At 35.7% G+C, this 27,416-nt stretch overlaps 1 protein-coding gene across 2 annotated transcripts in view; it reads right to left on the reverse strand.

Moving 5' to 3' along the window:
- Nucleotides 1–400: 400 nt before the first annotated feature.
- Nucleotides 401–27,416, reverse strand: part of EIF4B (eukaryotic translation initiation factor 4B) — a 38,847-nt gene continuing 11,831 nt past the window's right edge. Inside the window, exons 3-15 of one of the 2 annotated variants that reach the window (XM_052000296.1) lie at nt 23,847–24,055; nt 21,714–21,830; nt 19,994–20,048; nt 19,085–19,225; nt 12,583–12,696; nt 12,110–12,283; nt 6,450–6,678; nt 6,156–6,247; nt 4,996–5,215; nt 4,328–4,389; nt 3,790–3,895; nt 3,133–3,205; nt 401–2,547 (exon numbers count right to left, since the gene is read on the reverse strand). In XM_052000296.1, the coding sequence (XP_051856256.1) occupies nt 2,467–2,547; nt 3,133–3,205; nt 3,790–3,895; nt 4,328–4,389; nt 4,996–5,215; nt 6,156–6,247; nt 6,450–6,678; nt 12,110–12,283; nt 12,583–12,696; nt 19,085–19,225; nt 19,994–20,048; nt 21,714–21,830; nt 23,847–24,055 (1,673 nt within the window). In that variant the 3' untranslated portion in view covers nt 401–2,466. Of the gene's footprint in view, nt 2,548–3,132; nt 3,206–3,789; nt 3,899–4,327; nt 4,390–4,995; nt 5,216–6,155; nt 6,248–6,449; nt 6,679–12,109; nt 12,284–12,582; nt 12,697–19,084; nt 19,226–19,993; nt 20,049–21,713; nt 21,831–23,846; nt 24,056–27,416 lie in introns of both variants that reach the window. The other variant, XM_052000295.1, reaches the window with a different exon arrangement.

A 27,416-nucleotide genomic window follows, 5' to 3' on the forward strand; every position in this document is an offset into this window, starting at 1 on the left:
AAGGGAAAGTACCCCTCTTTTTTTTTTCAAGTATTTGAAGATAAAAATGAAAATATGGAGAAAAAACAGCCATGACTATGCTGATCACACACTCTCAAGAACTCCTGGCCCTTCATGTATGACTTAGAGAAACAGCAGAGGAAATGGGCTGGGATAACCTTAGAAAAGATACTCAAAGGCAACACCATGGGAAATAGGTAGAGACTGGTATTTAAATGCTCCCAATTCCTAGTCTGCATTCAATGAGATGCTGCTTACAGTGATCCTCTTCAAAGAACAGCATCCATTTGTAAGCTATGAGAATATGAACTTTCAGTAACTGGGGGGGTAGTAGGATGCCCATGTACCAAAAATTTATAAGCACTAAATGTGCAAATAAAAGAATTTCAGCATTAAAAAGGAACTTTAAAGATTAGGTTTATTTGGAGAAAACAAAACAAAACAAAACAAAAAACCCGGAAAAAAAAAAACACCACCAAATCCCACAGCCCAAAGGATGGGGATTTTACATCATAAGACATCTCCCAGGTAGTAAGTCTACAGATTACAAATCATTTTCATAGAAGATATCTTTGTACAAATTTTACATGTCTTCAGGTGCTGGACGCAAATCAATCCTTGTACCTGGTCTAACAGAGGGAGCAAGAAGGGAAGTGGAGAGAACAGCTTCTTGGATACAACTATTTGGAAGGAGAGTAGAAATGAAGAGGGCAATCCCTACCTTATCAACACCTATGGCAGATGGGCGATAACTGCCTAAGTCTGGATATGCCTTCTAAATGTCCACTTCCTAGCTAATGGCCAATCCATACCAATTACTCGTACTTAGTAATTTATTCAATTTGTCTACCTTTTATTTCCACCTTATAAAATGATTCAATATACCCACTGCTGCAGCCGCACAAACACCAGCCCGCCAACTTGGCTGGGCTGGGAACAATCTAAGACTGCCTGGAGAAGAATTGTGCGAGTATTAGAGACTGGGGTGGCATCCTCCTCTCATAGGTGCTAATATTTGGTGAAGGGGAAGAAAGTATCTACACTGAGCTGACCCTCACAAAGTTGCACATAAAATCAAGTACAATGGTCTTTTGTGTCGCAACAGAAACCAATGCCCTGTTGAGTAGTTCTCTTACAATCATCATTTATTCTCTCAGGGGAAGATAAAAAGCCACACACTGGTCTAGGCCACATAATAAATCTGAATATTAGTGTGGGGTTCCAGTGGAGAGAAGGACAACTCCTAAAAACAACAATCATCAAAAGGAATGGAGAAAATGGCAGGGCAAAGGCTACCAATTTAATAGCCTCTATCAATCCATTCCTTGTTCACCTGCTAAGATCACCTCTTCCAGTTTGCTGGTGCTCACAAGGGATCAAGGAAGCTGGTGCTGTCACAGACCAGGGTGAGGAACGAGGAGTAGCAAGAGGGGTCAAAAGGGAGCAATGGGTGGCTCTTTTGCTTTAATTGCAATTCAATTCCTCACCTGACAGCTCCCTGGAATCTGAGGCCCAAGAAATGACCTGTTACATGACATAAACAGAAGATGTTAGTTGGGAGACTGCAGAAAAGGGGAGTGGGTAGTAAGGAAGTACACAAGACTTTAACTGTACTTAAGGCCTGAAATTCCTAAGATTCAGGATTTGCAACAGCTTATGGATGAATCTAGAAGTTCCCACACCTATGTTCCAAGAAATAATTGCTTATCTGTTTCCTGGAGATTCTAACCTTTCACTGTTATCTGGTCCAAAAGGATTTACATCACCCTTAGAGCCAGATTTCCTTTCCCACTGCATCTGGTCACCAAGCAGTATGTCTTGTCCTCTCGCCACCAATTCCCAACCACCCCCTTGGGGGGTAAAACTGGACTGACATTTCCCTCTGTTACTGGCCCCCAACAGCATGGGATAAAATGAGAGGAGGGGGCTGGCAGCCTCCTGGAGACTAAAATAACCTCAGAGACTAGTTATCCTACCTTCAAGGATGGAAGTTTTATTCAGATAATGTTTCAGAATTCATATATGCCATAATAAGATAGCAAGAATTAAGAGGGAGAAAACCCACCTCCTTCCTTGTATCTGTCCTATCGCCCAACCAGCTTTCAGAAACCAACACATTAATATTATTAACGTTTCTGCTAAAAGGAGGACCCTAGGCACTAATCATACAGGCAGTTATATGGTGCTGCTAAAACACATCAGAACTTTTCCTTTAAAAAGTTGTACGTCTTTCTCTCTCTGGCTACACTGGTTGGAAATTCTCCAGTTAGTTTAATACTTTAAAGGCTGCAGCAGCATGCAAAAGAATTTCATTTTGTTTTCCTTTTTTTTCCTTAAAAAAAAAAAGTTAAGAAAGGTCTCCAGGAGATGGTGAGTTTTATTTTGTCTTGTCTGGATAGAGGTTTGATTTGCTCTCGAATGTTGCAGGTTGGCGAGAGACGGGGAGAAAGCACAAGATGTGGAGGTTTATTCGTTGTAGTCTTCGCCCTCGTTTTCATCCTCACCATCAACAGAGAGAGCTGCGTACTTGCTTGCAGAACTGAATTTCTATAAAGAATCAGAGTGATCATTTTTTGGATCTGATTTTTTTCTTGTGTAGCATAAAATGTGGTAATATGTTTAGAAGAATAGCACATATTCAATCTATATTGGGTTACGTGCTGTCTAGGGGAGGAGAGATGGGGAAAGAGGGAGGAAAAATTTGGGAAACAAGGTTTTGCAAAGGTGAATGTTTAAAACTATCTTTGCATGTATTCTGAAAAATCAAACGTTATTTGTACTGTAATAAATAGGCCTTGGCTAGTCATATAGTGTCTGCTATCCTTTCCCCCTCTTTGTGTTTTTTGCCTCTTAGGATACTTGCCAATTTTTCTTTCTTTCTTTTTAAAAGCTTTTTTCCCCCATCTCAGGGGTGGGAAAAGGGTTAAATATATTATGCACTTATTGTTAGTGTTTCTCATTCTATCCCAAATAAGAGCAGAAAGATCAATTTCAACAAAACACCAAAACTACTCCTATTTACCTTTATCATGGGTAAGCTAACTCAATTCAAAGTTATAAGGTCCCAAAGAAGTAGAATTTAAGAAAGATGTCAGCAAACAAAAACTAAAAATTTAACACATTAATACTTACAGAAGCCGGATTTTCTTCAGGTTTCTTTGGCTCAGATGCAGGTCTTGAGTCTTGATCTTTTCTGCCATCTTTCCTGCAAAAGAAGATGAAAGGGGAAAAAAATGAACATCCCCTTTTAGATACCTGTTATCCTCATACCTGTACATTCTGAAATTTCTAATATCCTAAACCTGAAGTTGCCTACTACAGACGTTACTGAGTTTAGCAAAAATTTATCCATGGGAACCTAGTCTCATGGATGCTTAACTTTGGCAGTTACAATCTGAGACAGCAAAAGAGGCCACATCTAGACCGGCATGATAGAGAACACAAAATAACTGGGCTCAGAATCTCTATATTTGGACAAGTTACCTTCCTGGTGTCTCAGTTTTCTCATCTGTAAGGTCAGAATTGAACTAAATGATCTTAACGGTCCCAAATTCAATAGTGGGATAAAATTAAGGTTTGTGTTGGGAATTATGGCTGCAGAGAATTATGGTTTCTTGGCTATAAAGCCATTCATTTTTTGTGTGTGATGCCAGACATATTCATGACAGAAAAGAAGCGGATTTTTTTTGGGGGGTGGGGGTGGGGGTGGGGAGGGAGGTGTGTGTGTGTGTGTGAGAGAGAGAGAGAGAGAGAGAGAGAGAACGAGAAAACACAAGAACACAACTGTACCTATCAGACTCCTTCCAATGGTCTTTGCTTCCTCCTTCCACTGGACCACGGTTGGAGTTCCCGCTTTGGCCTTTCAGCATGCTCACCCCATCTACCTTATTCTCATCTGCTGGAATAGAAATTACAAAATTACTGAAGAGAAGTAATCACTCACCCCATTTCTAAAGGCTTGGGTGAAGGGGGCAAAGTGGTTTAGAATGGACATGGCACCCTTAAATCAATACTTCGATGGATTAATTAAAGGTTCCTTCTCACTCTCTCTCAAAGAGCCATGACATTTTAAAATGATTTTGGCTTTGGTCTTTCAATTCTGACTGAGAATGTTCATTTCCTTCCCTTTGTTTTTTCTTCCCCCCTCAGAGATGAATGTTCAACCAGGAAAGGGCAGGGCCCTGGACTGTCTCAAGAGAGCTTTCCTGCCCTCTAGTGTCAAGCAGGAGGCACTGACCAGGCATCAGTAAAGCCTTAGGGGACAGGGAGACAAAGTGCATTTTACATAGGCTACAAGTTAAAGAACTATTTCCAGGAAATACCTTACCTTTTCTTGAAATATTAGCTGGTCCTTCCTCAGACTGCTGGGATGTTACTTTTCCTCCACCACTAGAGAAAAACAGACATTAACAAGATTTATCAAAACTGTCCAAGGAGGCCTATGTGGTGAAATTTAGGAATATGTTGTCAAAAGCTCTGAAAGGCACTCCAACATTACAACGAATATCATATTTAAAAGAAAAGGGAAGATAACACGGAAGACATCATAGCTAATGTTTTATCAGGAGCAGGGAGGTGACACAATGGATATAAGTGTTTGAGCTCAAATCTAGCCGTAGACACTTCCTAGTTTGTCTGAGCCCGGGAAAGTCTGTTTCCTATTGTAAAATGGATTATAAAAGCAGCTGTCTTAGAAAAACTAACCAAGATATTTGTAAGGTGCTTAGTATATCCCAAAATGCTTTTATCCTCTCCTTTTAACCTTTTTGTTCTCTTTTGTAAGGCATTTGGGGTTAAGTGACTTGCCTAGGGTCACACAGCTTTAAGTGTTATAGGTCTAAGACTGGATTTGAATTCCAGGGCCAGTCCTCTATCCACTGAACCATCTAGCTACCACTATGTTTTTACTGGTAATCTTAAATCTGTGGTGGTATAGCATCAATAAAATAGCCATCATCAAGGAGACCCCAATCCCCATAGCTGAGCCAGACTCGCCTTGTGGGAGACTGCTGCTCTGAAGAGTCTGAGCTCTGAGACCGCGCAGGAGGGTTGGAGCTCCGCTTCACCCAGGCATTTTCCTTTGGTGGGGGTGCGGGCATCACCTTTAAGGGAAGCTGATCTGATTTAGAAGGCTTGGAGGTTGGAGACTGAGAGTCCTCTTCCTTGTTGAATGTTTCATTGTCTAGAGATTTCTCACTCTCCCTCCTTCGTGTGTCTGTAGGGACAGTTATGATAATAACCCATCAACAGAAAGGGTACAAGCTCAGCACAGTGACTTTGTTTTCTTTCTATCTGTTAATGCTACAGCAGGATGATAAATACTTCACAATCAACTTCAGTTTTTTCTCTTTACTGTTCCCAAGAATATTGTCAAATGTAAAAATATTTAAAAGAGCTTTCCCAGTAGTAAGGTACTGCTTAGTATTGGTAAATCACTATGATGACTGGCCTTATTTTATAGATGACAAATGTTGGATTTTTATCTTGGTTTAATGACTACCATATCATAGGTAAAATTAAACCCCCACCTACTCAAACTGTATCAGGAGTTAGTTTGTATATATGGCTTTGCCACGTCCTTTAGAGCAATTTAAAAAAAACTAATCTAAAATAAAAATAAATTGGTTAAGATACATTATTAGGTTAGTATATTGATTTCTGGACACAAATGCCATGTGTTCTTCACAAGCTATCAATTCCCCTTGAAGTGCAAATCCATATAAATAAGCACACAATTGAATATGTATCTACAAAAAATTTACACACATTCTGACCTATAAAACTAGGGTTTACATCTGAAAAAGAAGCTATTTTTAAAAATCATATACTTCTATCAAACTCCTACAATATGCACTAAAAAATGACATACAACTTCAGCTATGAGGCCTCTTTTATATATTTTCAAATATAAAACATTTAGATGGAGAAACTTTAGCATGGTATATATAGACTTGGGAAAGAAAGTACTGTAATACATTCAGCTCAATAACATAACTGAAAGTGTATTCTAAATAAGCTCTAGTATTTGGGAAAACTAATTAAAACATGTTTTTTGGATAATCTGTGTAGATTTCGGTTCTGCATACTATTTCTGGCTTCAAAGAGTATAGAAAACTAAGGTACCTTTTCCCTCTTTTTATCTAGTTTTAACTTACTTCTGCCAGATGGAGCTGTATTTCCAGTCTGTGAAGACTCACTTCCTGTCCTTGATCGTTCCTGAGTTTCTTCACTTCGCCAACTTGGGTGTCTATGAGACAGAAGAGGATGCAATATCAGTATCTATTGCCCAAATGATAGGAGCCTGGACTTTCTGGAGTCATTTAGTACCACCACTCGATTTCAGCTTAATTACACATGGCTGAGGGCAGAAGCAGACTAATATTTTTCTGAAAGAGAAGATGAAAGCATAGTCCGAACAGGGAACTCCTAGTATGTATTTCCCACCTCACCTCTCCCGGGGCCGTCTTTCTAGTTTTGGCTCCTCCAACTGACGCTGCAGTTTCTCTTGCTCCTTTTGTAGTCGCTCCTCTACTTCTCGTTCCCTAGCAGCTGTATCCACTGGCTTTGCTCCTCCAAAGATGGAGGCAGCTCGGCTAGACTGTGAGGTGCTAGCTGATGAATCTTCGTCCTTGGGGGCACTCCGGGGCTTCAGATTCAGTTTGGGTCTCTGGGGGGGACCTGAATTAAAGAAAACCCTAGTAAGGTCTCCTCAAATCTATTTACTACAGGCTCATTTAAAACTAGATTCTCAAACACAAGCATCTCCTCCAGATTCTAACCCAATGACTGGCCCACCCAATTCAGCATCATCTTTTAAAATGGCAATAGTATGAGCTGTTCTCCAGAGCCTTCTTCCATTCAAATCAGCTTCTTTTCCCATACTTGACCCTTTTAAGTTTCCTTAAGCTACTGAACTAGAATCTTTTTTCTTTCATAGCCAAACCCTACTCAAAGTCACTTAACACTTATTGTCTCCAATTTTTGTCTGCCTTCACTCATTTCTCAAACATCTGCAATCTGATTTCCAACCTTATCACAACCAAAACTACCTCTTCCAAGATCAATGACTGATTCCTCCTCCTACTTGACTGCTGCCACTCAGAATACTTTGTTGGATCTTTATTCACAAATCACTCCAGTAGCCTAAAAGTTTTCCTCTGGCCCATCTTTTCTTGCTGTACACCTTCCTTTTGATCCTCTTTATCAGTTCTAATCTATTTTATCACCTCTAAGCAGATGGCAACCTAAACTAGATAGCTAGCTTAAGACTCTCCATAACTCACTCTAGTACTGCTCAGCTGATTGCCTATATGTCAAATTTCTTCAAATAGATATATCCCCTGGCTATCTCATCTCTTAACACACCTAAGCAGACTCCTCCTATTCCCCTCTAAACCTACCAAACTAATAGGCATACAAATCAAACATTTACTGTCATAACCCCACATTCTATTATGAGACCCCATATGAAGTCTGTGAATCAGTTTAAGAAGCTGGGTGCTAGACACACTGGTTTTCCTAAACTTAGTAAGCTATCATCTAGCTCTGGGAAGAGAACAAAACCTGCTCTCTTCAGCTCTCCTGCAGAGTCCCCTCAATTTTTTTCAGGTTCAGTTCATGTGGCATTTCCTATAGAAAGCTGTTTCTGATCCCCTCAAGTGAGCTCTTTTTAAAAGAGCTTGTAAGCGGCAATCTGGCCTCAACATTTTTTTTGCAGCTATGGATCCACAGCCATCTCATTTAACCTGTTTCTTTAACTGTAAAATGGGGGTTATTAGCAGCACCTTCCCCTCAAAATTGTTGTGAGAATCAAATAAAAGAATATTATTCAAGTGCTTTGCTTGCACTACATAAATGCTATCATTAAGTATGTTATAATATATACATGTATGTGTTACATCTATCAGTTGAATCTAAGTTCCTTAATGGCAAAGCTCACTTTTTGTTTTTGTAATCCAGGAGCTTAGCACATATTAGGCAAGTTAAGTATTCCCTTCTTTTGTATTCCCCCATAATTTTATTGCTTTTATGCAAAGATCAAAGTTGAAAAAAAACTACCAAAGTAAAAAATAGTTACAATGTGTTCTTTGAAAAGACAGAAAAAAATTTAGTTTCTGAATATTTACGTATACAATGTTTTGGAGTTTCTAAGTCTATGTTATCTGAACCACATACTACTTACATATTTATGATAGACATTATGGGGCTTCATGAATGATTATACTAGAGTGAATAACCTACTCCAATAAATCACTGGAATATTCTAACATTAGGGAAATATAAGCAGAAACCATAAAACCACTTTTCTGTGACAGAAAGATCTTACACATACTACAAAATTCACGGCTTTACTCTTTTTGGTAGCAAAAAAATTAGAAACAAAGGGGCTGACCTCCTTTATAGGGATACAAAGAACAAATTTCTGTGACATAAAAACTACCAAACCAATGAACAGAAAAAGATGGGAAGATTTGGATTAAATGGCAAAACTGAAGACAGAAAACCAAAATCTTAGTGCAGTGAGAAATACATAGTTGCTTTCTTAGGCTCTACTTAACTTTCTCTTTATTAATAAGGCTAATTGGAAGGATGACACAGAGCAATACTTAAAAGAAAAAAATTCTATGCAAGCAAAACCAAACCCTGTTAAGAAAAACTAGTATAAGAAAAAATTAATATCCTTGAATAAGAGTTGCTAACAACAACTGGATCTGGGGTAGGAGAGCCTTTTTCTGGCAGAGTTGTGAAAGAGGCCTACAAGCAGCCTGAGGTAAGTTAAAACTTTGGAAGACTAATATAGTCCTGATACTGTTAGACAGTAAGTTCATACTTATTTAAAAGGGAAATCTTGGTATAATTTCTGACCCTCTGTCCTTTCAGGGATTTTGTCACCAATCAAGTCTTTGATTTCACTTCTAGCCCATACTCTAGGAGCCCTGGCCTTCATTGATTGATTTTCTTTCCTTTTTTGTTTTTTTTGAAGATGGTTTATTAATAATTCTAATTCACTTCTTGATGAATTTCCTTGGTCTAACAGAGCTCTAACAAGATATTAGAAGGAAAATAACATGACTCCATGTTTCTTGCCTCAAAAACTGTTAATTGCTTCCACTTGTTGTCTCTCCCCTTCTCTAAGGATGCCCAAATAAAAAAAGGCAAAGATCTGACCACAATATTTTGCTCCCTGTTCAATGGCTCCCTACTACCTTTAGGCACTGGCTCTAACCTGCTTTCCCCAATGTTCTCTCATGTCACTCACTTTCCTATAGTCCATTCCAATTAGCCTGGAGTACTATCTGTTCCACTTTCTTTGCATTGTTCTTTATGTCCTTGTACTATGATCAGCTGTCCCCTAGGCCAGAAATTCAGCTCATCCATTCTGATTTTCAGAATCCTTATCGTCCCCTTCAAGTCCCAGTTCAAAGGATATTTTCTCAATGGAGCTTTCTGTGATTTTCCCAATTATTACTGTTTTCTCCACCACCACCACCACCATTTACATTATTGTATCTTCCTAACAGAATTTAAACTTTGTGAAGGAAGGAATGCTTCTTTTTTGAGGGAAGAGAAGTGGAAATTTTTAATCACCAATGCATAATGCATTGCATATTAAATGGCTGAGGTGGGGGAGTGGGGAGAGAAGAGGAAGCCTGATTAAACAAAAGAGGGTTGGGGCAGTCATTGCTACCTTGAATACTAGAGGAACAAGGGAAATCCCAATGGAAGGGAGAGCAGCCAGGACACTTAACGCTGCCCAACCCTAAATAGAATAAAGATTCTGCACTGTCAAACTCCATAATCTCTCTTTTCTAGGAGCACTAGGAAAAAGAACCACCAAATGGCCCTTCTTTTTGGGCCAGGTAGATGTCAAGAAGGGCTTTAGAAGTAAAGTTGGACAGTCTTGAATGAGATGCAGGACAACAATAAGACAACTGCTGGGATAGTTTGATCCCTTTTAATATTAAACCACCTGAAACAATACCAAAATTTACTGAGAGAAAGAAATCACACAATCTCCGCAACCATGGAAACCATCTAGGCCAAAACTTTAAATGTTGTATGGAAGGGTCAGGTAGTCCTTTTTTTTTTTTTTCAGATTCAAGAGATATATTGTGTAAGTTTTGGAGAACTAGAAATCTTTAATAAGATTTTCAAACATTTCTTTTTTTAAAGAGTCTTATTTTTGGATAAAGGAAAGAATCCCTCCACAGTTTTAGAAGAATAGGTGTCAAGTCAAAATGAGAGGTATAAATTTCTCTAACTCACCCTCCTAAGGGACTTTTTTATTCCAAAAAATTAAAAAAAATGTTTTCTATTATATTATTAGCTGCACATAGAACAAATTTAGGAGATATCTTAGTACCTACCTGTATGAACACTGTATAATCAGACCTTTAGAATGAAATCAGGGTGATGCAAATCACTTGGGCTAACCAACAATTTTGAAAGTGTGAATAATGTGTGCTTCTATTGTCATCTGGGTGACTGACCTAGACCAGATGAAACTGGATTGAACTGGTTTCTCTACTTTTAGTTAGTTCCCTTTTAATTCTGTTGGCTTTCCCCACATTGCTCTCTTTGCTAAGTTTTAAATTTTGTTAAATTTTGAAGTTTTAAATTCTTCAAAGATTTCTTGATTACGGCCAAGGAAATATTTGATGGTTGTAGCTCTTAAAGAACAGACTTTCAAAGATGGCAGAGATTAATAATGTGAGGAAATCGAAAACACCAAGTTCACTTTAAGCCCACTATGAAGTAGAATCAATGGCACAGAAGAAAATGAAAAAGCAAGATTTTTAGAGGACTTGGCACCTAGCTTACACCCAGGTTGTTACTGTAGCTAATCACTGGTAGAAAAAATTTGTCATGGGCAAAGGAAAAAAAAAAAAAAAACTAAAATCCAAAGTCTGCTAAACCTGGGCATCAGACTGTGGAAAAAATATTTACCCTAAAATATTTTGGGATTTTCTGTGGAGATCTTGTTTTTCAATGGTGAATTAGGGCAGATAAAATACTAAGGTAATGAAAAATGGAATTATTCTGTATTTACAAAAATTTCCAAGTGGAGACAGAATACTGAATCATGCTACATGTCAGAGAAGTAAGAAGTTTATCTAATGAATAGAGAAGTCAACTCAATGAAAGGCTTCAGTGAAAACCTATTGTCCATAATTATGGCTAGATTTGGAAAAATGGGCTACTTAAACTATGCTTATAACTAATATGTTTGGTTTCATAATGAATTAAACAAATATGTCAAAATCTTAAGAAATAAATGCCAAATTATATAAAATAGCAGCAAAATTTTTTTAAAAAGATGTAAAAAGCTGTAAGATTTACTGTATTGTCTATAAATTTATTTTACTTTATAGATGAAGTCAGGCCCACAAAATTTAACTGACTTCCCCTGATTTGTACAATAATATGTATGAGACTGGAATTCAGATCTCTTCAGACTATGTGATTCTCTAATGTGTATAAATCCATTCATGTTCATTTCGTTGGACTTTCTGATCATAAGTATGTGTCTAAAGTAACTCACAGCTAGATGGGTAGGATAAAATTTAAGATGACTGTAATACATATTTGTGTCCAATGGTAGTCTTCTCTAAGGCAGGGTAAGGAAGGAGGGAGAAAAAAGTACATAGCAAAGAACAAAAGAAAATTTAGAAGGAATCACAGAAAAGCAAGGTAACTTTGAAAATGTGTATTATTTACAGGTTTTTTTTTTTTAATTATGAAATGAAAATCCATGATTTATATGGAATCTTATTTTTATGCTGTTCTGTATACACAGAACTTTTCTTTTTTTGGTCTTTTTGGACTTAAGTTCAAAATTACTTAAAAAAAAAATTAAAACTGTAACCCACAATTCAGCATTTAGAATATGTCCTCTATAAAAAAGATGTAGTAATTTTTTCCTGTGGGAAACCAATCTACTTTTTCTAAGAATTCATTGTGAGGAAAATCTGGAAATTATTGGTCTTTGTTTCCAAAGGTGGCTTCTGACTGGACATGAATTTACAAAGATATTTTTATATTGTTCATTCTCTAATTAAATTTTCTTTAGCTGCCTTGCCCTGAAAAAAAAGTAAAATGAGTAAGTTACCTCTGTCTTCACGCCTAAAATCATCCCGGTTGTAATCATCTCTTGAATTCCATGACCGATCATCTCGTCTATCGTATCTGTCTTCATAGCGATCTCCTCCTCCTCTGTAATCATCATCTCGCCGATACCCACTACCAAATGCTCTTCTACCACTGCCTATCCTAGAATCAAAGCCTGTGGAACAAGAGAATAGTACTGACAAAAAGATATGACTGTCCTAAAATGAAAATGACTATGTTAATGGAAAGGATGCTTGGAAGAAAAAAAAAAAAAGAACTCTTCAGTAAGATCACAAAGTAAGCAAGCTTGCAATATTGTATAGAAACCCTATCTAGTCTTGGCACAAAGCTTGAGGTCACTAGAAATTACAATAATTAAAATAATAGGATAAAATCTTCCAATCTCAAAATTTCAATTTTAAAATTTTCTTTCAATCTAAACCTTTATGAGCAATCTTAGAGCAATCTACATACCTCTATCATAGTCTCTGCTGCCCCTATCATCATAACGATCCCGGCCTCCATATCGGTCCATGTCCCGCCGTGGACCATCACGATACCGGTCTGAATCATAACGATCACGATACTCTAGGGAAAAACATGGATGTAACAATACTGATGACAGAACTCAATATCTTTGGATCAGTTAGATGCTATTACTAAGTGGAAATTCTGGAATTTTATCCTAAAACAGTAACATAATTCCAAAATTAAAGTATATTCAATACTTACTATGTATAAACCACCGAACTCTAAAAATACATGAAGCTAAATAAATCATCACCGTTAACATGCCACCATCTGCTTTCAAAAAATTTATAATCAAACAATGAAAATTTGTGATAAGATACAAATTAGATAATTAGGAATGAGGTAGCATCTAAATTGGGCCTTACAAGAATTGGAAATGGAGTAGATGCCCATCAGTTAAGGAATGGCTGAATAAGTTACTGTATATGAATGTATGTAATGGAATATTATTTTTCTGTAAGAAACAATCAGCAGGATGATTTCAGAAAGGTCTGGAGAGATTTAGATGAACTGATGCTAAGTGACATGAGTAGAACCAAGAGAACATTGTACATAACAACAATAAGATTGTGTGATGACCAACTGTGATGGACTTGGCTCTTTTCAAAAATGAAGTGGTTGTTCAGGCTTGTTCCAATAAACTTGTAATGAGAACCATTTGCATCCAGAAAAAGGACTAGGAGAAGTGAATGGGGATCACAACATAGTACTTTCACCTTTGTTGTTGTTTGTTTGCTTGCTTTTTTTTTCTTTCTCATTTCCCCCCCTTTTTGATCTGACTTTTTCTTGTGCAGCATGATGAATGTAATAAAATGTTTAGAAGAATCTACATGAGATTACTTGCTGTCAAGGGGAAGGGGGAGGTGGGAAGGGAAAAAAATTTGAAATGCAAGGTTCTGCAAGGATGTGTATTGTTATCTTTGCAGATATTTTTTAAAAATAAAAAGCTATTATGAAAAAAAAAAATTGGGCCCTAAAGGATGGAAAGGATTTCAACAAGTAGAGACTAAAAGGGATAAAAAGTGGGAAAAGACAGAAATGCAAAGCCCAGTCTAATTTGAACATTGAATAGTACTTAGTAAGTAACACCCCAGGTCAAACATGGGACTAAAGAGAGAGATCTGACCAGATTACAATCCTTGAATACTAAGATAACTTACTATAGTGAAAGGTAATAGAAAGGTCCCTTTTTTGAGATAGGGAGTAATATAGTCAGATCTAGAAAGTAGGCTAAATTATTCTGACAAGAGTTGGCTGGATTGAGCTGTATTAAGATGAGAGATTTGAAAATGAAAGCTGAAGACCAGGTAGTTTTGATACTATTAAATCAAAAGTGCTCAGGGAGATGAAGAGTTCTCAAAAGAATTAAAAACTTAAACCATATCAAAGACTGTTCCCAAATTGCTAATAAGAAAAATGCAAATTTTTCCTAAATGATTTATATGATGCTTGCCACTTTTATAATACAGTAAAAAGCTGCTGGGAAAAGTAGAAAAGTCTTGGCAACAAGGATTAGATGGAACACTTTCATACCATAAAATACAATCTAGATATGGAACTTTAATAGTAAAGTTTATATAATAAGAAAATTGAAAAGGAAATAATTTATTTTTCATAACTATGAAAAAAAATATTTTTAACCAAAGGATAGAGGCAATTATAAAAATAAAACAGGAATATCTTTAATTACATGAAATCAAAAAGCTTCTGCACAAACCAAAATATATTAGAATAATTAATACAGGCATGCATACAAGCAAGTAGCTAGTATCCAAAAACCATTCTTCAATCAATAGGTGGTCAAAGAATATGAGTAGTTTAAAAAAGAACAAACTATTAACAACTGCAAGAATGCTCCAAATCATTAATTGATAAAAAGAAATACAAATCAAAACAACCCTAAGGTTTCACCTGACATAGAGGCAAGCTGGCAAAAATGACAAAATATGGAATTAGTGTGGTGGCAAAAGCTGGAGGAAGACAGGTTGGGGGAACTATGAAGCAATATAATTTTGAAATGCAATTTATAAGAAAAGTAAAAGAAAGTAAATGGAAAGAATGTTTGTTACTACCCTCTGACTCCTTGGTTTACATACTAATGAGGTCACTGACAAAAAAAGGATCCACCACAAGGAATTGGAAATTGAATAGATGCCCATCAATTAGGGAATAGGTGAATAAGTTATGGAATTTGAACATAATGAAATATTATTGGTCTGTAAGAAATGATGAGCAGGTTGATTTCAGAAAAGCCTTACATAAACTAATTCTGAGTGAAGTAAGCAGAACCAGAACATAGTACACAGCGACAGCAAGATTATATGATGATCAATTATGATAGATTTAGCTCTTCTCAGCAATATGGTGATCCAAGACAATTCCAATAGACTTGGTCTGGAAAATGACCGCTGCAACCAGAGAGAGAACTATGGAAGACTGAATGCAGATCGAAGCACACTATTTTCACCTTTTTAAATTTGTTTTTTCCCCCACTATCTTGTGGTTTTCTCTTTCTGTTCTGATTTTTCTGTTTCAACATGACTAATATAGAAATAAATTTACAATGACTGCACATGTGTAATTTATATCAGGTTACTTGCTGTCTGGGGGTAGAACTATGTTCTGGTTCTGCTTACTTCACTCAGAATTAATTTATGTAAGGCTTTTCTGAAATCAACCTGGTCATCATTTCTTACAGAACAATAATATTTCAGTACGTTCAAATTTCATAACTTATTCACCTATTCCCTAATGTATAACCTATATCAGATTGCTTGCTGTCTGGGAGGGAAGGGTAAGGGAAAGGAGGAGGAAGAAAAGCAAATTTGGAGCTCAAAATCTTTCAAAAAATGTTGAAAGTTATCTTGGAAAAATTAAATATGAATAAAAAAAAAAAAAGAATTCCCCTATACCAAAATGTTTATAGCGATATTTTTTTTTTATGACAGTAGAGAATTAGAACAAAGTAGATTCTTATTATTTAAGGAATTAAATATAGTAAATGAACATAATGGAATACTATTCTGTACTATAAGAAATGGTGAATGTGATATATATATTGTATTAAATTGATGCAGAATTAAATAAGATCCAAAATAACAATATATAAAGATTCCATTCATTTAGCTGGAAAAGTAAAAAATTTAAAGCAAATGTTAACAAGGTAAGACCAACTATGACTTGCAAAGAAAAGAGACGAGAGATATCTCCTTTTCCTTTCCATAGTTGGAGTCCATGAATATGTTATATTGTGCATATTTCAGACTTGTTATTGACTGATTTTGCTGATTTTTCTTCTTCTCTTCTTTCTTTTTTTCCCTGAAGTTTCACGTTACATACATCAAACTTGTTTAGATACTGAAAGACAACATTTGATGTTGGTGTAATTATTGCAAGTAAATTAACTAGTAGTATATAGTATTTATATATGTATGTAAGTGAAAACCTTTTGGCCTAGAGATTTCATTGATAGGCACATACCCCCAAGTGAGATACTGACAAAAAAGGGAAGAGGCTCTATGTACACTAAAATAGTCACAGGAGCACTATTCGTGATAGTAAAGAAAACAAAGTGGATGCCTTTCAGTTAGTCAAACAAATAATGATTCTCAAATGTAATCAAATATTATGCTTTGTAAGAAATGAATACAGAAGCATGGACACAATCACATGAACTAATACAAAGCAAAATAAGCAGGATTAAGAAAACAATATACACAACTGTTGACAGCATAAATGTCAAAAATACATTACAAAACAGCCCAAAATGAATATTTCTGAAGTATCAAGATCCTGCCCTTGAAGAAGATATAAAACCACACTTTAAACAATGAAATAGCAAGGTAGTTTCTGGAAAAAATATTATGAATTCTGCTTTGGACTTATTGAATTTCAGAAAGGAATTCCAGGTGGAACTGTCCAGTAGTCAATCAAAAGTAAGAATCTAGAAGCCATACTGTTAGGAAACATGAGTCATTTGTATTGATGGGACAGTTAGAAGCCCATCAAAAGGAAATGTAGAGACACAGAAAGGCAGGCAAGGACTGATCCTTAAGGAACTTTTACCTATATTTCACAGAATCTTATTAGTGACCAGAAAATGAACATTTAATAAAACTTAAAGCAATGGGCAGCGAGGTGATGCAGTCAGGAGGACCTGAGTTCAAATCTGATCTCAGATACTTAATACATCCTAGCTGTGTGACCCTGGGCAAGTCACTTAACCCCAAATGGCTCAGCAAAAAAAAACAAAACAATAAACAAAACTTAAAGCAGTACAGAAATGTGAATTATCATACTTTTAAGCACTGATGACTGCAATTATTGTTTGCAATCTTAAATATAAGCTTACATTTGTCCAGTAAGTTAAAAATCATGTAAAACATGTACAAACGCATTGTGGGAGGCTGTGGAAAACAGAACATGCTAATTTACTGTTGGGAGAGTCATCATTTAGTAGCTCTAGAAAACCATTTGGAATTATGCATTAAACTTCATATTCTTTGATTCAGAAATGTGACTACTGGAACTACACTAACAGAAAAGGGGAAAAAAAAACACCAATAATTTAAAAAAAAAAGGTTCACAGTACCAATCTTTGTGATTTTTAAAAAACATGTGTAATGATAGTATATAAATATAGTAAATAAATATTGTAACGGAGCCTTTACAATGCTAAAAGCTATAAAGAATTCAATGAAACACACAAGACTTTAACGAAATGATGTTGAATGAAGAAAGCAAAACTAAAAGAACAAAAAACACATGATGACCGCAACAATGTAAATCACATCAACAAAACAGGTCATATAAATATGATTATCAAAGCCAAGAGTCTACTGCTACTCTTTCTGTTATTGTTTGCTTGCATTTTTGTTTTCCTTCTCAGGTTTTTTTTTTTTTTCTTTCTAGATCCGATTTTTCTTGTGCAGCAAGGTAACTGTATAAATATGCATACATATATTGGATTTAACATGTATTGGACTATCTGCCATCTAGGGGAGGAGGAAAAAGGGGAAAATTTGGAACAGAAGGTTTTCAAGGGTCAATGTTGAAAAAATTACCCATGCCTATGTTTTGTAAATAAAAAGATATAATAAAAAAAGAAAAAATCTACTGCTAGTCAAGAAATACATCTTTCCTCTTCTGTCAATCATGGATAATTTAATTTTTTTACATAAATGTTTTTCATAAAATGTTGGGTAAAAACAAAAAATTATCAATAGCATTTTTGTTAAAAATGTTTGCACAATAATATGAATGGAAAGGTAACACAGAAGTTTATTTTTGCTGCTTAGTATTTTGATACTAATTTTCCCAATAGAACTTTTAAAAATCAGTATTCTACAATATCAAATAGAGCAGGGAAATGAAGAAAAGAGAAAATCATTTAATTTAGCAGAAGTAGTAAACACAGACAAAAATGTGAAAATGATGAGGACTAGAAACTGAATCATGGGAAGCTAAGAGGCAGATTTGGCACTATATGTTCTGAGTACATTATGCTTATCTAAGCATGGAAAAGTAAGGCTCAAATGAAGATTTTGTGTGTTTTAGGATAGGGAAAACCAAATTAATGTAGAAGAGTATTTTTTAAATCAGACGACTTTAAGTTGAAATTCTGGCTCTGGAATCACTACTTTGGCTATCCCATTGTCATGACTGCTTATTTCATCACGACATCCCCCAAACTATTTATTCATCTAGAGATTACATAGAATAAAGTAGATTAATCTCAATTACAGACAGACTTATAAGTGGTATACTAATCATACTAAAGCTCATCTTTTCTCAAAAAGATCATAGCCAGATAACACCATTCTCTTTTCCCACCGACTATTTTTAAGGCTTCAGACAAAAAATAATTCCTTATAATGAAAATTTTCTCAATCCTCAAGCTAGTCAATTACTTAGAAAATCATCCTCTGTAATTGCTTGAAATAACTTGCATTTTAAATTTCAACTCCTATTTCTTTACCTTTGCCTAAAATAAACCATATTTAATGATAGACATTAAAATATACATAAATTCAGATGAAGTCTATGGAGCCCTTTTTTCAGAATTTTTTAAACACAAAATAAAATATGTAGGATTATAAAGGAAACCAATAATGATGACATCAAAATATTTAAAATCAAGGATCTCCTCTACTAGAAAGTCATTTTTTAAAAAGCCTTTATGGCAATGTTTCCCAACTAGTGTTCATGAAGCAATTTAAGGGCCAATTTATTTTCCTCTTTTCTAGGCTTGACTTTCCCTTTCACAATTATTAAATCACAGTTGAATATATAGTTTCAAGGCTCAATCACAATCTTGATTCCTATCATCCCAAGCTGCATTGAAGTTAGGATGTATTAACAGAATTTTAAATATTCATGGGATATGGTCACACTTCTAAATAGATTTCTGATTTGTAAAAGGTGATTTGTTAGAGTATGAACTTACTGTCTCCAAAGCTATCATCACCCCTTCGTGGAGGGTAGTCATCAAAGTTGTCTGTGGCAGGGCGAGCCCTCCAGTCTGTGTCAGTTTTGTCAGAATCCCGATTTCGATCCCGATCACGGCCAAAGGAACGATCATCTCGGTCTAAAGATCAACAACCAAAATTATTCTAGTCCACAAAGAAAAGATAATTGCTTCTCAGTGCTCAAATGATATCCTCCTGTCCCATTATTACTACCTGAGCCATTTATTTATGCACAGATGAACTAAATTCTGAGGTGCTAAGGAGAACAGAGTTGGTAAAGTCCAGCAAGCGTGAACTCTATTACAGGACCTAGAGTCGATAGACCTGAGTTCAAATTCAATTTTGAGCACTTACTAAAGCTCTGTGATGCTGAGCAAATCACTTAATCTGAAGCCTCAGTTTATTCAACTGTAAAATGGGGATAACAACAGCATCTACTTCCTACGCTTCTTGTGAGCATTAAATGAGATGGTAATTGTAAAAGCCTGGCACATAGAGGGTGCTTAATAACTGTCTCTTCCTTTCTATACTAGGCATTTGACTATAATAGAAGATAGAGATCGTAAATGTAGTATCATGATTTTTACTGGGAACTAATTTTCTTCTCAAAATAATTTCTACTCAACTTGCCCCAGATGCACAGAAAATCCTCATTCCTGCCTGCCATACCATATCTGTCATCACATAATAATGTAATGCTAGCATCTTCTTCCCAAAAATCTATTTATTCTTCAATCCAATTCAGTTAGCTGATTACTGTTATTTAAAACAAGGCCAGCCATGCCTACCATGTTGGGTAAAACAGGATCCCTTTATTCAAAACTTTTTGGGAAAATGGAATTCCAGGTACTTGACAAACACTTGAATTTCTTCATTAACTCTCTTACCTTTATCCTGTGCTTGATCAGCAACGTCCACTCGTATTCTTCTGTTGCCTATAGACTAAGAGCACATAACTATATTAACCAACTTTTCACATCAGAATTATGTCTGAGAGGCCTATAGCAAAGATTCCTTGAATGCTGGAGCTAGTCATAATATGAAAGTTCAGGTAATGCTTACCATGATTCCCACAACTATAGAATTCTCAAATCATTGTTACAATACTCTGGTGAAGTTTATAACACCATAGACTTCTCTATTACTTAATTAAAAATGGGACAAATTTAGAGAAGAAATAAATTTTTGTTCTGAGAGACATACTCCTATCAAATATTGTCATTGGAAAAACAGTCAATGAAACTCTCTAGTTGACAGAATTTCTAAACTTTGGGTTTCTAAGCTAATTTCCTAATTGCTAAACTAATAGGGATTTTATTTCAAGCATTCAGCAATAAAAAAAAAATTAACCCATACGATATTCCTTTCCCTGTACATGCAACATTCATGTTAACTAGCAAATGTTACAAGTTTGCTAGTTACAAGTTTTATACATCCCTAACAAGTAACTTCTTTATAACTTATTATTTCTTCCCAACATATTATGCTTAGTTTCTACCTCTAAACTCATGTCACTTTGTGTTATAGCAAAAATGCATGTAAAAGGCCACGTTGGGTATGAGATTGCAAAAGGAGCAACCTTGATACAGAAGAGAAATTTGAGGGAAAAAAACTGTTCCATTAGCACTAACTAGGCTATTCTAAGGCTTGTCTAATCACTATTCTAGCTAACTCTGTAATATTTCTTTCTATTCCAATCTTATCAATGAGGCTCATCTTAATTTTTCTGACTTTTCTCTACATTCTTATTTAACAGCTTTTCCTTAAATTATCTCCTGGACAGTGAACTCACTTACACTGAGAGTATTCTAAACTATTAAAAACAAAATCAAACCAAACCCAATATTGATTGAAAAATTGTTCTTATGGTGAATTGAAATCTGGTTGCCTATCCTCCACCTATCCAATAAACCAAACTTTGATTCCACAAGACAATTCTTTATATGAAGTTGTCAAACATCATTCTTTCCTCCCAACTGGCATAAAGATGTCTTTATTAATTATCATTCAGTTAAAAAGTTTAAAAATGCCTTTTTTGTATATGTTCAGCTGCTCTTCTCTCAAGAACTGCTAAGAATGTCTTGGTCTATAATTATATCAAAAAATTAAGCTTTATATTTCTTAGTTAGGAATCCTTTCATTACACCACAACACAGATATATTATCTATCTCTGTATAAAGATATCTATATATACATGTCTTCATACACACAATTTACTAAAATCCTGTTCACCTCTACTGAATCATTCAACTGAGATGAATATGTTCCTCTACAGCCCCAAATCAAACAGGACTTTGCAAGCCTATTTTACAGTCTGGGATAATAAAACATTGAAAACAAGGAAGAGGGTATGCACAAAACCGTTTCTGAAACTCTTTCCTGACAGTGACCCTGTCTGATATGGAAGAAGGAAAAACACATTTGCTAAGGTGAGACAGCTTTCCTCCACAACTCCTGACAAGTCCCATACTAATCGAACTTATGGGACTGAATGGGTCTGCCTTTTTCTCATGTTTGATAGTCACTACCAGTCTCAGGGAAAGGGTGCCTAGTGTCCAGGAGCATCTCACTCAGGCTGTCAGCAAACAAGCTCTAATGACACTTACCTCTTCATTCAGGCTCAAAGCACTAAGCAGTGAGTCCAAGTCCTCAAACTCGGCGTAACCAAAACCTTTCAACCTTTCTGGATTGCTGGGTTCCCGTGGCAAACGTACTGCACTGATCTAGAAGAAACAAAACAGGCATCTTTATTTAAAAGCTTATGGTTCTTTACCCTGTTTCAATAAGCTTAGCTAATAACCCTCACAGAACTGATCACTTTTAAGTGGTTTAGTGTAAAGTTAACAGATCAATATTTATTTATTTATTAAATACTCACCATGTATCAGCAACTGTTCTGGGAGGATACAAAAACAAAAATGAAAACTCTCAGTTCTATCCACTCCCCAACTCCATACTGATTCCCTTTTATCACCAGGACCAAAGTGCACCCTTCCTGTTTGATATTCAAAACTCTTTACAACCTGGTCTCACCAGATCTTTCTAGCCTTCTTATCAATTACTTCTCTCTATGCATTGTGGTACAGCCACACTTGGTTCCTGCTAATCTTCAGATCCTCTATCTTCTTTGTGCTCATCATTATAAGCCCTACAAGCTGTAATTTCAGTTTTTCTTCAAGTCTCAATTTAGCATTTACTTTTTCACAAAGTCTTTCCTGATTCCTCTAACCTGCTAGTTATACATTCATCCATACATAACTCCCCATTAGAATTTAAGCTTCAAGTAAGAATTATCTCTTCGATGGTTGATACTGGAGGCATTTAATACTTGTTGATTAACAACTAAAAAAATCCCTTAATCTTAACTGCAAAATATACCTAGTTCAACAAATTAATTCTCTCATTTAAATATCAGAGTACCTACTATATAGGCGCGAAGCAAGACGGTTTGCTTTATGCTGAGTAGTAATGTTTAGCATCTACTTCAGTTAAATGAAGTAGTTATTTTCCTGGGAGCAGCTAGGTGGCACAGTGGATAGAGTGCTCAGGAGGACCTGAGCAAATCTAGTCTCAGACACTTAAGAATTCCTAGCGGTGTGACCCTGGGCAAATCACTTAACTCTAATTGTCTCATCAAAACAAATAAATGAAAATTAGAAGTTACTTTCCTTTTGTCCACAAAATCAGTATATTTATCTTTATGGGATACTGTCAGATCTTTCTCATTAAGAAATATGTCCTACTTATATCTTACATCTCTTGGAATCCGTTTATCTTAACCTAGTATTAGGGTGGAGATAAATGAAGACTGAAGAATCCCCAAATTATTTAGGCTTTGGACACATCCTAATTTTCAAAATCTACTTATCCACCTAGTTTCTTCTCAATAAATCACAACTCACTTGTAAGTATGATACTATAGGAATTTAAATGGCATTCTATTATAAAAAAGGAAGAATTGACTTTCATTACCCAATGTGTTTTCTTTAAAGAATGTGCTTGTCTGCCATCTCATGTTCAGGTTTACCGTTTTCCCCCTTTTCTCAATTTCCAAAAGCCTCAGAAAGTCAAGCAAAAACTAGGGACAAATACCCAGCTCCATTAACTCAATTAGCATGAGACCCTATGTACTTCTGTAAAGCAAAAGAAAAACTGTCTTTTGACATGAAGCTCTTACAATCTCAAAAAGTTAAACCAAGGAGAAGAGACAAAACTGATAGTTTCTCTATGACCATCAACATTTAGATTAAAGTGTAAAAATAGTTATTTCTAGTCAGACTTCTTAATGATATATATTATGTAGCATACAGTTTCTTACCAATTCCATTCAATTTAATGTCTTACAGACATAAAAATGGAATCAGTAAAATCAGATTCTGGCTAACAAATCTAAGAAATTTCCCAACTCAAGTTTTTACTTTAATCAATTCCTAAAGTTTAAGTGCAATGCATCATTCCATTTAGAACCAGAGGAGCATCTTCCCACTGATTTTTGTAACCAATGATGGAGTACTATTTAAGTCAATATAGCTTCTTGTGAAAAAAGAGTTCAAGATCCATTTCTTGATGCTATTGAGCTACTAAAATCTACATGAAGTAAAAGAATTTGGAGTTTCCAAGTACCACAATACTGGACACACAGTCTGAGTATGAAACTGAAAGCATTTATATACTCTAGCCAAACAGTTTTAAAACATTAAAAAACAAAAAAAAAACCAAAAAACCAACAAAACACATACATTTAATCCTCTAAAGAACTCCTTGATGGAATCCTCTGTCACATCATAGGGCAGGTTCCCTAGAAAAGCAGTGTAGGGTGGCGACTTGGGAAGACGGCTCCGATCAATATTGGGTTCCCGAGCAGCCCGTGGAGCAGTGGGCAGGATGGAACGGTCAATTGGAGGTGCCCTGTACACGTCGTCTTCATTACTGTGCCAAGTGGTGGAAACTGGAAGACAAAAGTTATTCCATAGAATCAAAAAGATGAAACCCAGCTGCCACCCCATTAATGTTTTCAGATCTAGGAATGTCAAATTTAATCATTAAAATCACTAGAGTCCAAAATAAACAACTTAAAATGACAAAAATGTAAAAAAGAAAAAAAAAGTCAGTCTGAAGGTTTGCCATTTGTTTTAAAGTGTGCTATTCAATGTATAAATCAAGTCAGTCTACAAGATCCATTATTATTTGGACCCCATTTATTTGAGGTGTCTATTCCTATTTTCAACATACAATCTCCATCCTAAATCTATGGAACCTTAAGAGACAGATCTCTATGGAAATTTTATAGTGTGTGGAGTTCTTTTAAGATATTATGTAAAACCCAATTTTCCAAAACTGCTGATAAGACCTCTTACTTAAAAAGCCTCCAGTCTATTCTGAGACTTGCTGTTATATTATTGCAAAGGCGTCAACAGATCATCAGAGAACATTGTTCCACAAGGATGGCTTGAGAGGCTCTTTTGTTCCTGTTTCCAAAACAGAGGTACAGAGGTATTTCTTTCCTATTTTATACCACCTCACACCCTAGCCAAATCTTGAATTCATCACAGATGTGCCCAAACCTTTTTCTTAGGACTAGGTTTACCTTCACAAAATAGCAGGGAAATTAACTTTGCCAAGTAAGAAAAATGATACTAACCAGGCAGAATTTGGTTAATTTTTATTAAATTCTCCCCCATTTAGAAGCCTCCTTTTTATGCAGCTACTTGGGTGAATTTAAAAAAAAAAATTGAAATCAATGGATGAAAAATGTGATATACTTTTATCTAATTTTGAGAGAAAAATATGGGAGAGGGAAAGTTAATTTACAACATAATCAAATCAGAGGTAAGTGAAAATAAGACAAATGAAACCATTAGAAGTAACATATAGTAATCCAGACCAAAGGAGGTATTTTGCTCATACTCTGCACTGAATTAGACTTCACCTAGAATCTACTGCTGGATTAAGAAGCAGACTTAAATATATTCAAAAAGGTGGATGGTAGGAAGAGTATTGTTATTATGTTTTTAAAAATCCCATTTTATGTATCAGGTACATTAGTTTCTAAAATACTTTTTACAGTGTCATTTAATCCTAACTATGTCATGAAGTAGACTTCCCAGTTATTGCTCTCTTTTTAAAGTAAAGGAAACTGAAATTGAAGAGGTTAAATGATTTGAGGGCACATGACTTTAAGGGACTACTTCTTTGGTAGCAGTATTTTTAATTATATTAAACCAGACTTTTCAACATGAAAAAGGATCCGAGGATCAGGACAGCTTTCAAAATACATAAAAAGCTATGATTAAACTCAAGTATGTGCAGATATGAGTTCAATAGAAAAGAACCTGAAAGTGGGCAGGATGGAACGGTCAATTGGAGGTGCCCTGTACATGTGAAAGACAATATGCTTTCTAATTCTACTAGGAAAGGTCACCGAGTCTGGTATTCACTAGCTGTGTGACAACGAAGTCATACAATCTCTTTAAATCTCAAGTTTCCTCCTCTTCAAAATGAGGGTGACGGTGGCACTTCCCTAAAAATTGTTGTGATGATTAAATGAAATGATGCACATAAAATGCTTTACACAATTAGCAAAATACTTTATATATAGTTTTCTGTTTTAATTGATGTTATTAAACTAGCAGAAACTGGATTTGCCAAGGATGTGAAGAAGAAAAGGTAAAATTAGACTGTTGCTAAGGTCTTTTCCAACTTTGAGACTTTAACTCCAATATAGGGTCAAAATATTTCTTCAAGGTAATTTCTTCAAATATATTCCACTTTAAAAAAAAAATCAAGACAAAGTGCAGGAAAGTGTCCATTTTACCTAATTTATCTTTTAAAAAGTCAGGATTTGTCAAATATCCTTAACATTATGGAATTAAAAAAAAAAAAGTGAGTTTCCATTTTCAAAGTCAGAGCCTAGAGTTAAGAAAACTAAATCAGTCCAAAGGATGAGGCTTGAGGTAATCCTGGAAAGATGGATGAAAATTTGATAAGCTAGATGGGAGGGACTTTTCAGGTGGCAACAATCATTGTGATACATGTGAATTCATTCACACATTCATTCTGCCCTTCATTTGTCTCCTCTCAAACCTTGCTGAGAAATAATGGACATAAAATTGAAAGAATAAGGTGGGACCAAATGATAGAATCTTCAAAGTACCATTTATAGTTTCCAGGTCAAGAGACCATAGAACCTCATGGAGGCTTTGGGCTGAGGTGATTTGTCTAAACATCTGAACTTTTGTCACAAAAGTGAAAGATCAATAAAATCCTAGACCCTGATATACTTCTTTCTCTTGGTTAACAATGACAATCTACAGAGAGTAGTTTTCTGCAAGGAGTACGGAAAATTTTTTTTAAAAATAGACTGTACTGCCTCAAGATGTGGGATGTTTGCTAACACTGCAGGACTTTCAGTAGGAACTGGATAATTTTACTTTTTAGGTATTCTGTTGAACTGCCCCAGGTTTCAGGTTGGGGGATTGGAGTGGAGGAAAAGGTTGCATAGATGATTTGAAATTTCTCTTCAATGGTGGGAGTCTATAAGGTAAACAGGTACCTCTTAAAAATAAGAACTGAATGTTTTAAGCCCTCTAATAGTAACTGCCCATTGCCCAAGTCAATTACCCTGCAGTCAGTTCTCCTTCCATACGTGTGGCCTTCCTCACTTTATAGATAGAATGGTTGGTTTTTCAATAAAGTTGACTGCAAAAGGGGGAAGAGAATTCAGGATGCAGTGTAAATAACCCAGATTTGGTTTCAAATCCAGGCTCTGACACTTATTACTCTATGTCTATAACAAGTGATTTAAGTTCTCTTTTGGCTTCAAGTTTCCCTATCTATATAAAGCCCTATGAAACAGGGGATACGCTATAATACTTCTTTTAGCACTAAATCTAAGTAATATGAGTTAATCTTCCCTACGAAAGAGGAGGAAAAAAAATTCTTCCTATTCCCACCAGATTTTGTTTAATGAAAACAAAACAAAACAAAACAGGGTGAGGGTTAGGGAAGGGTGGGGGAACAATGATGACAAAAATATACTTGGGAGGTTGTCTACTGCAGATTTCTTTGTTACACCCAACTGAACCTTGTCATCTCTCTTTAGAGTGAAGCTATTATATATTCTAAAGATTCCTTCTACTTTCAAGATTCTACACCCTTTATCACCACCACTACTTCCCCTGCCCCTTATAATACCTGATAATTTCTCCCATGTCCAGGGATTTAGGGGCATCATGGCAGAGTGGATAATGTGTTGAATTTGGAGTCAGAAGACCCGAGTTCGAATCCTGGCTCCACCACCTCCTATCTGT

This window comes from Antechinus flavipes, chromosome 5, assembly GCF_016432865.1.
Source record: "Antechinus flavipes isolate AdamAnt ecotype Samford, QLD, Australia chromosome 5, AdamAnt_v2, whole genome shotgun sequence".
In the NCBI taxonomy this organism is placed as follows: domain Eukaryota; kingdom Metazoa; phylum Chordata; class Mammalia; order Dasyuromorphia; family Dasyuridae; genus Antechinus; species Antechinus flavipes.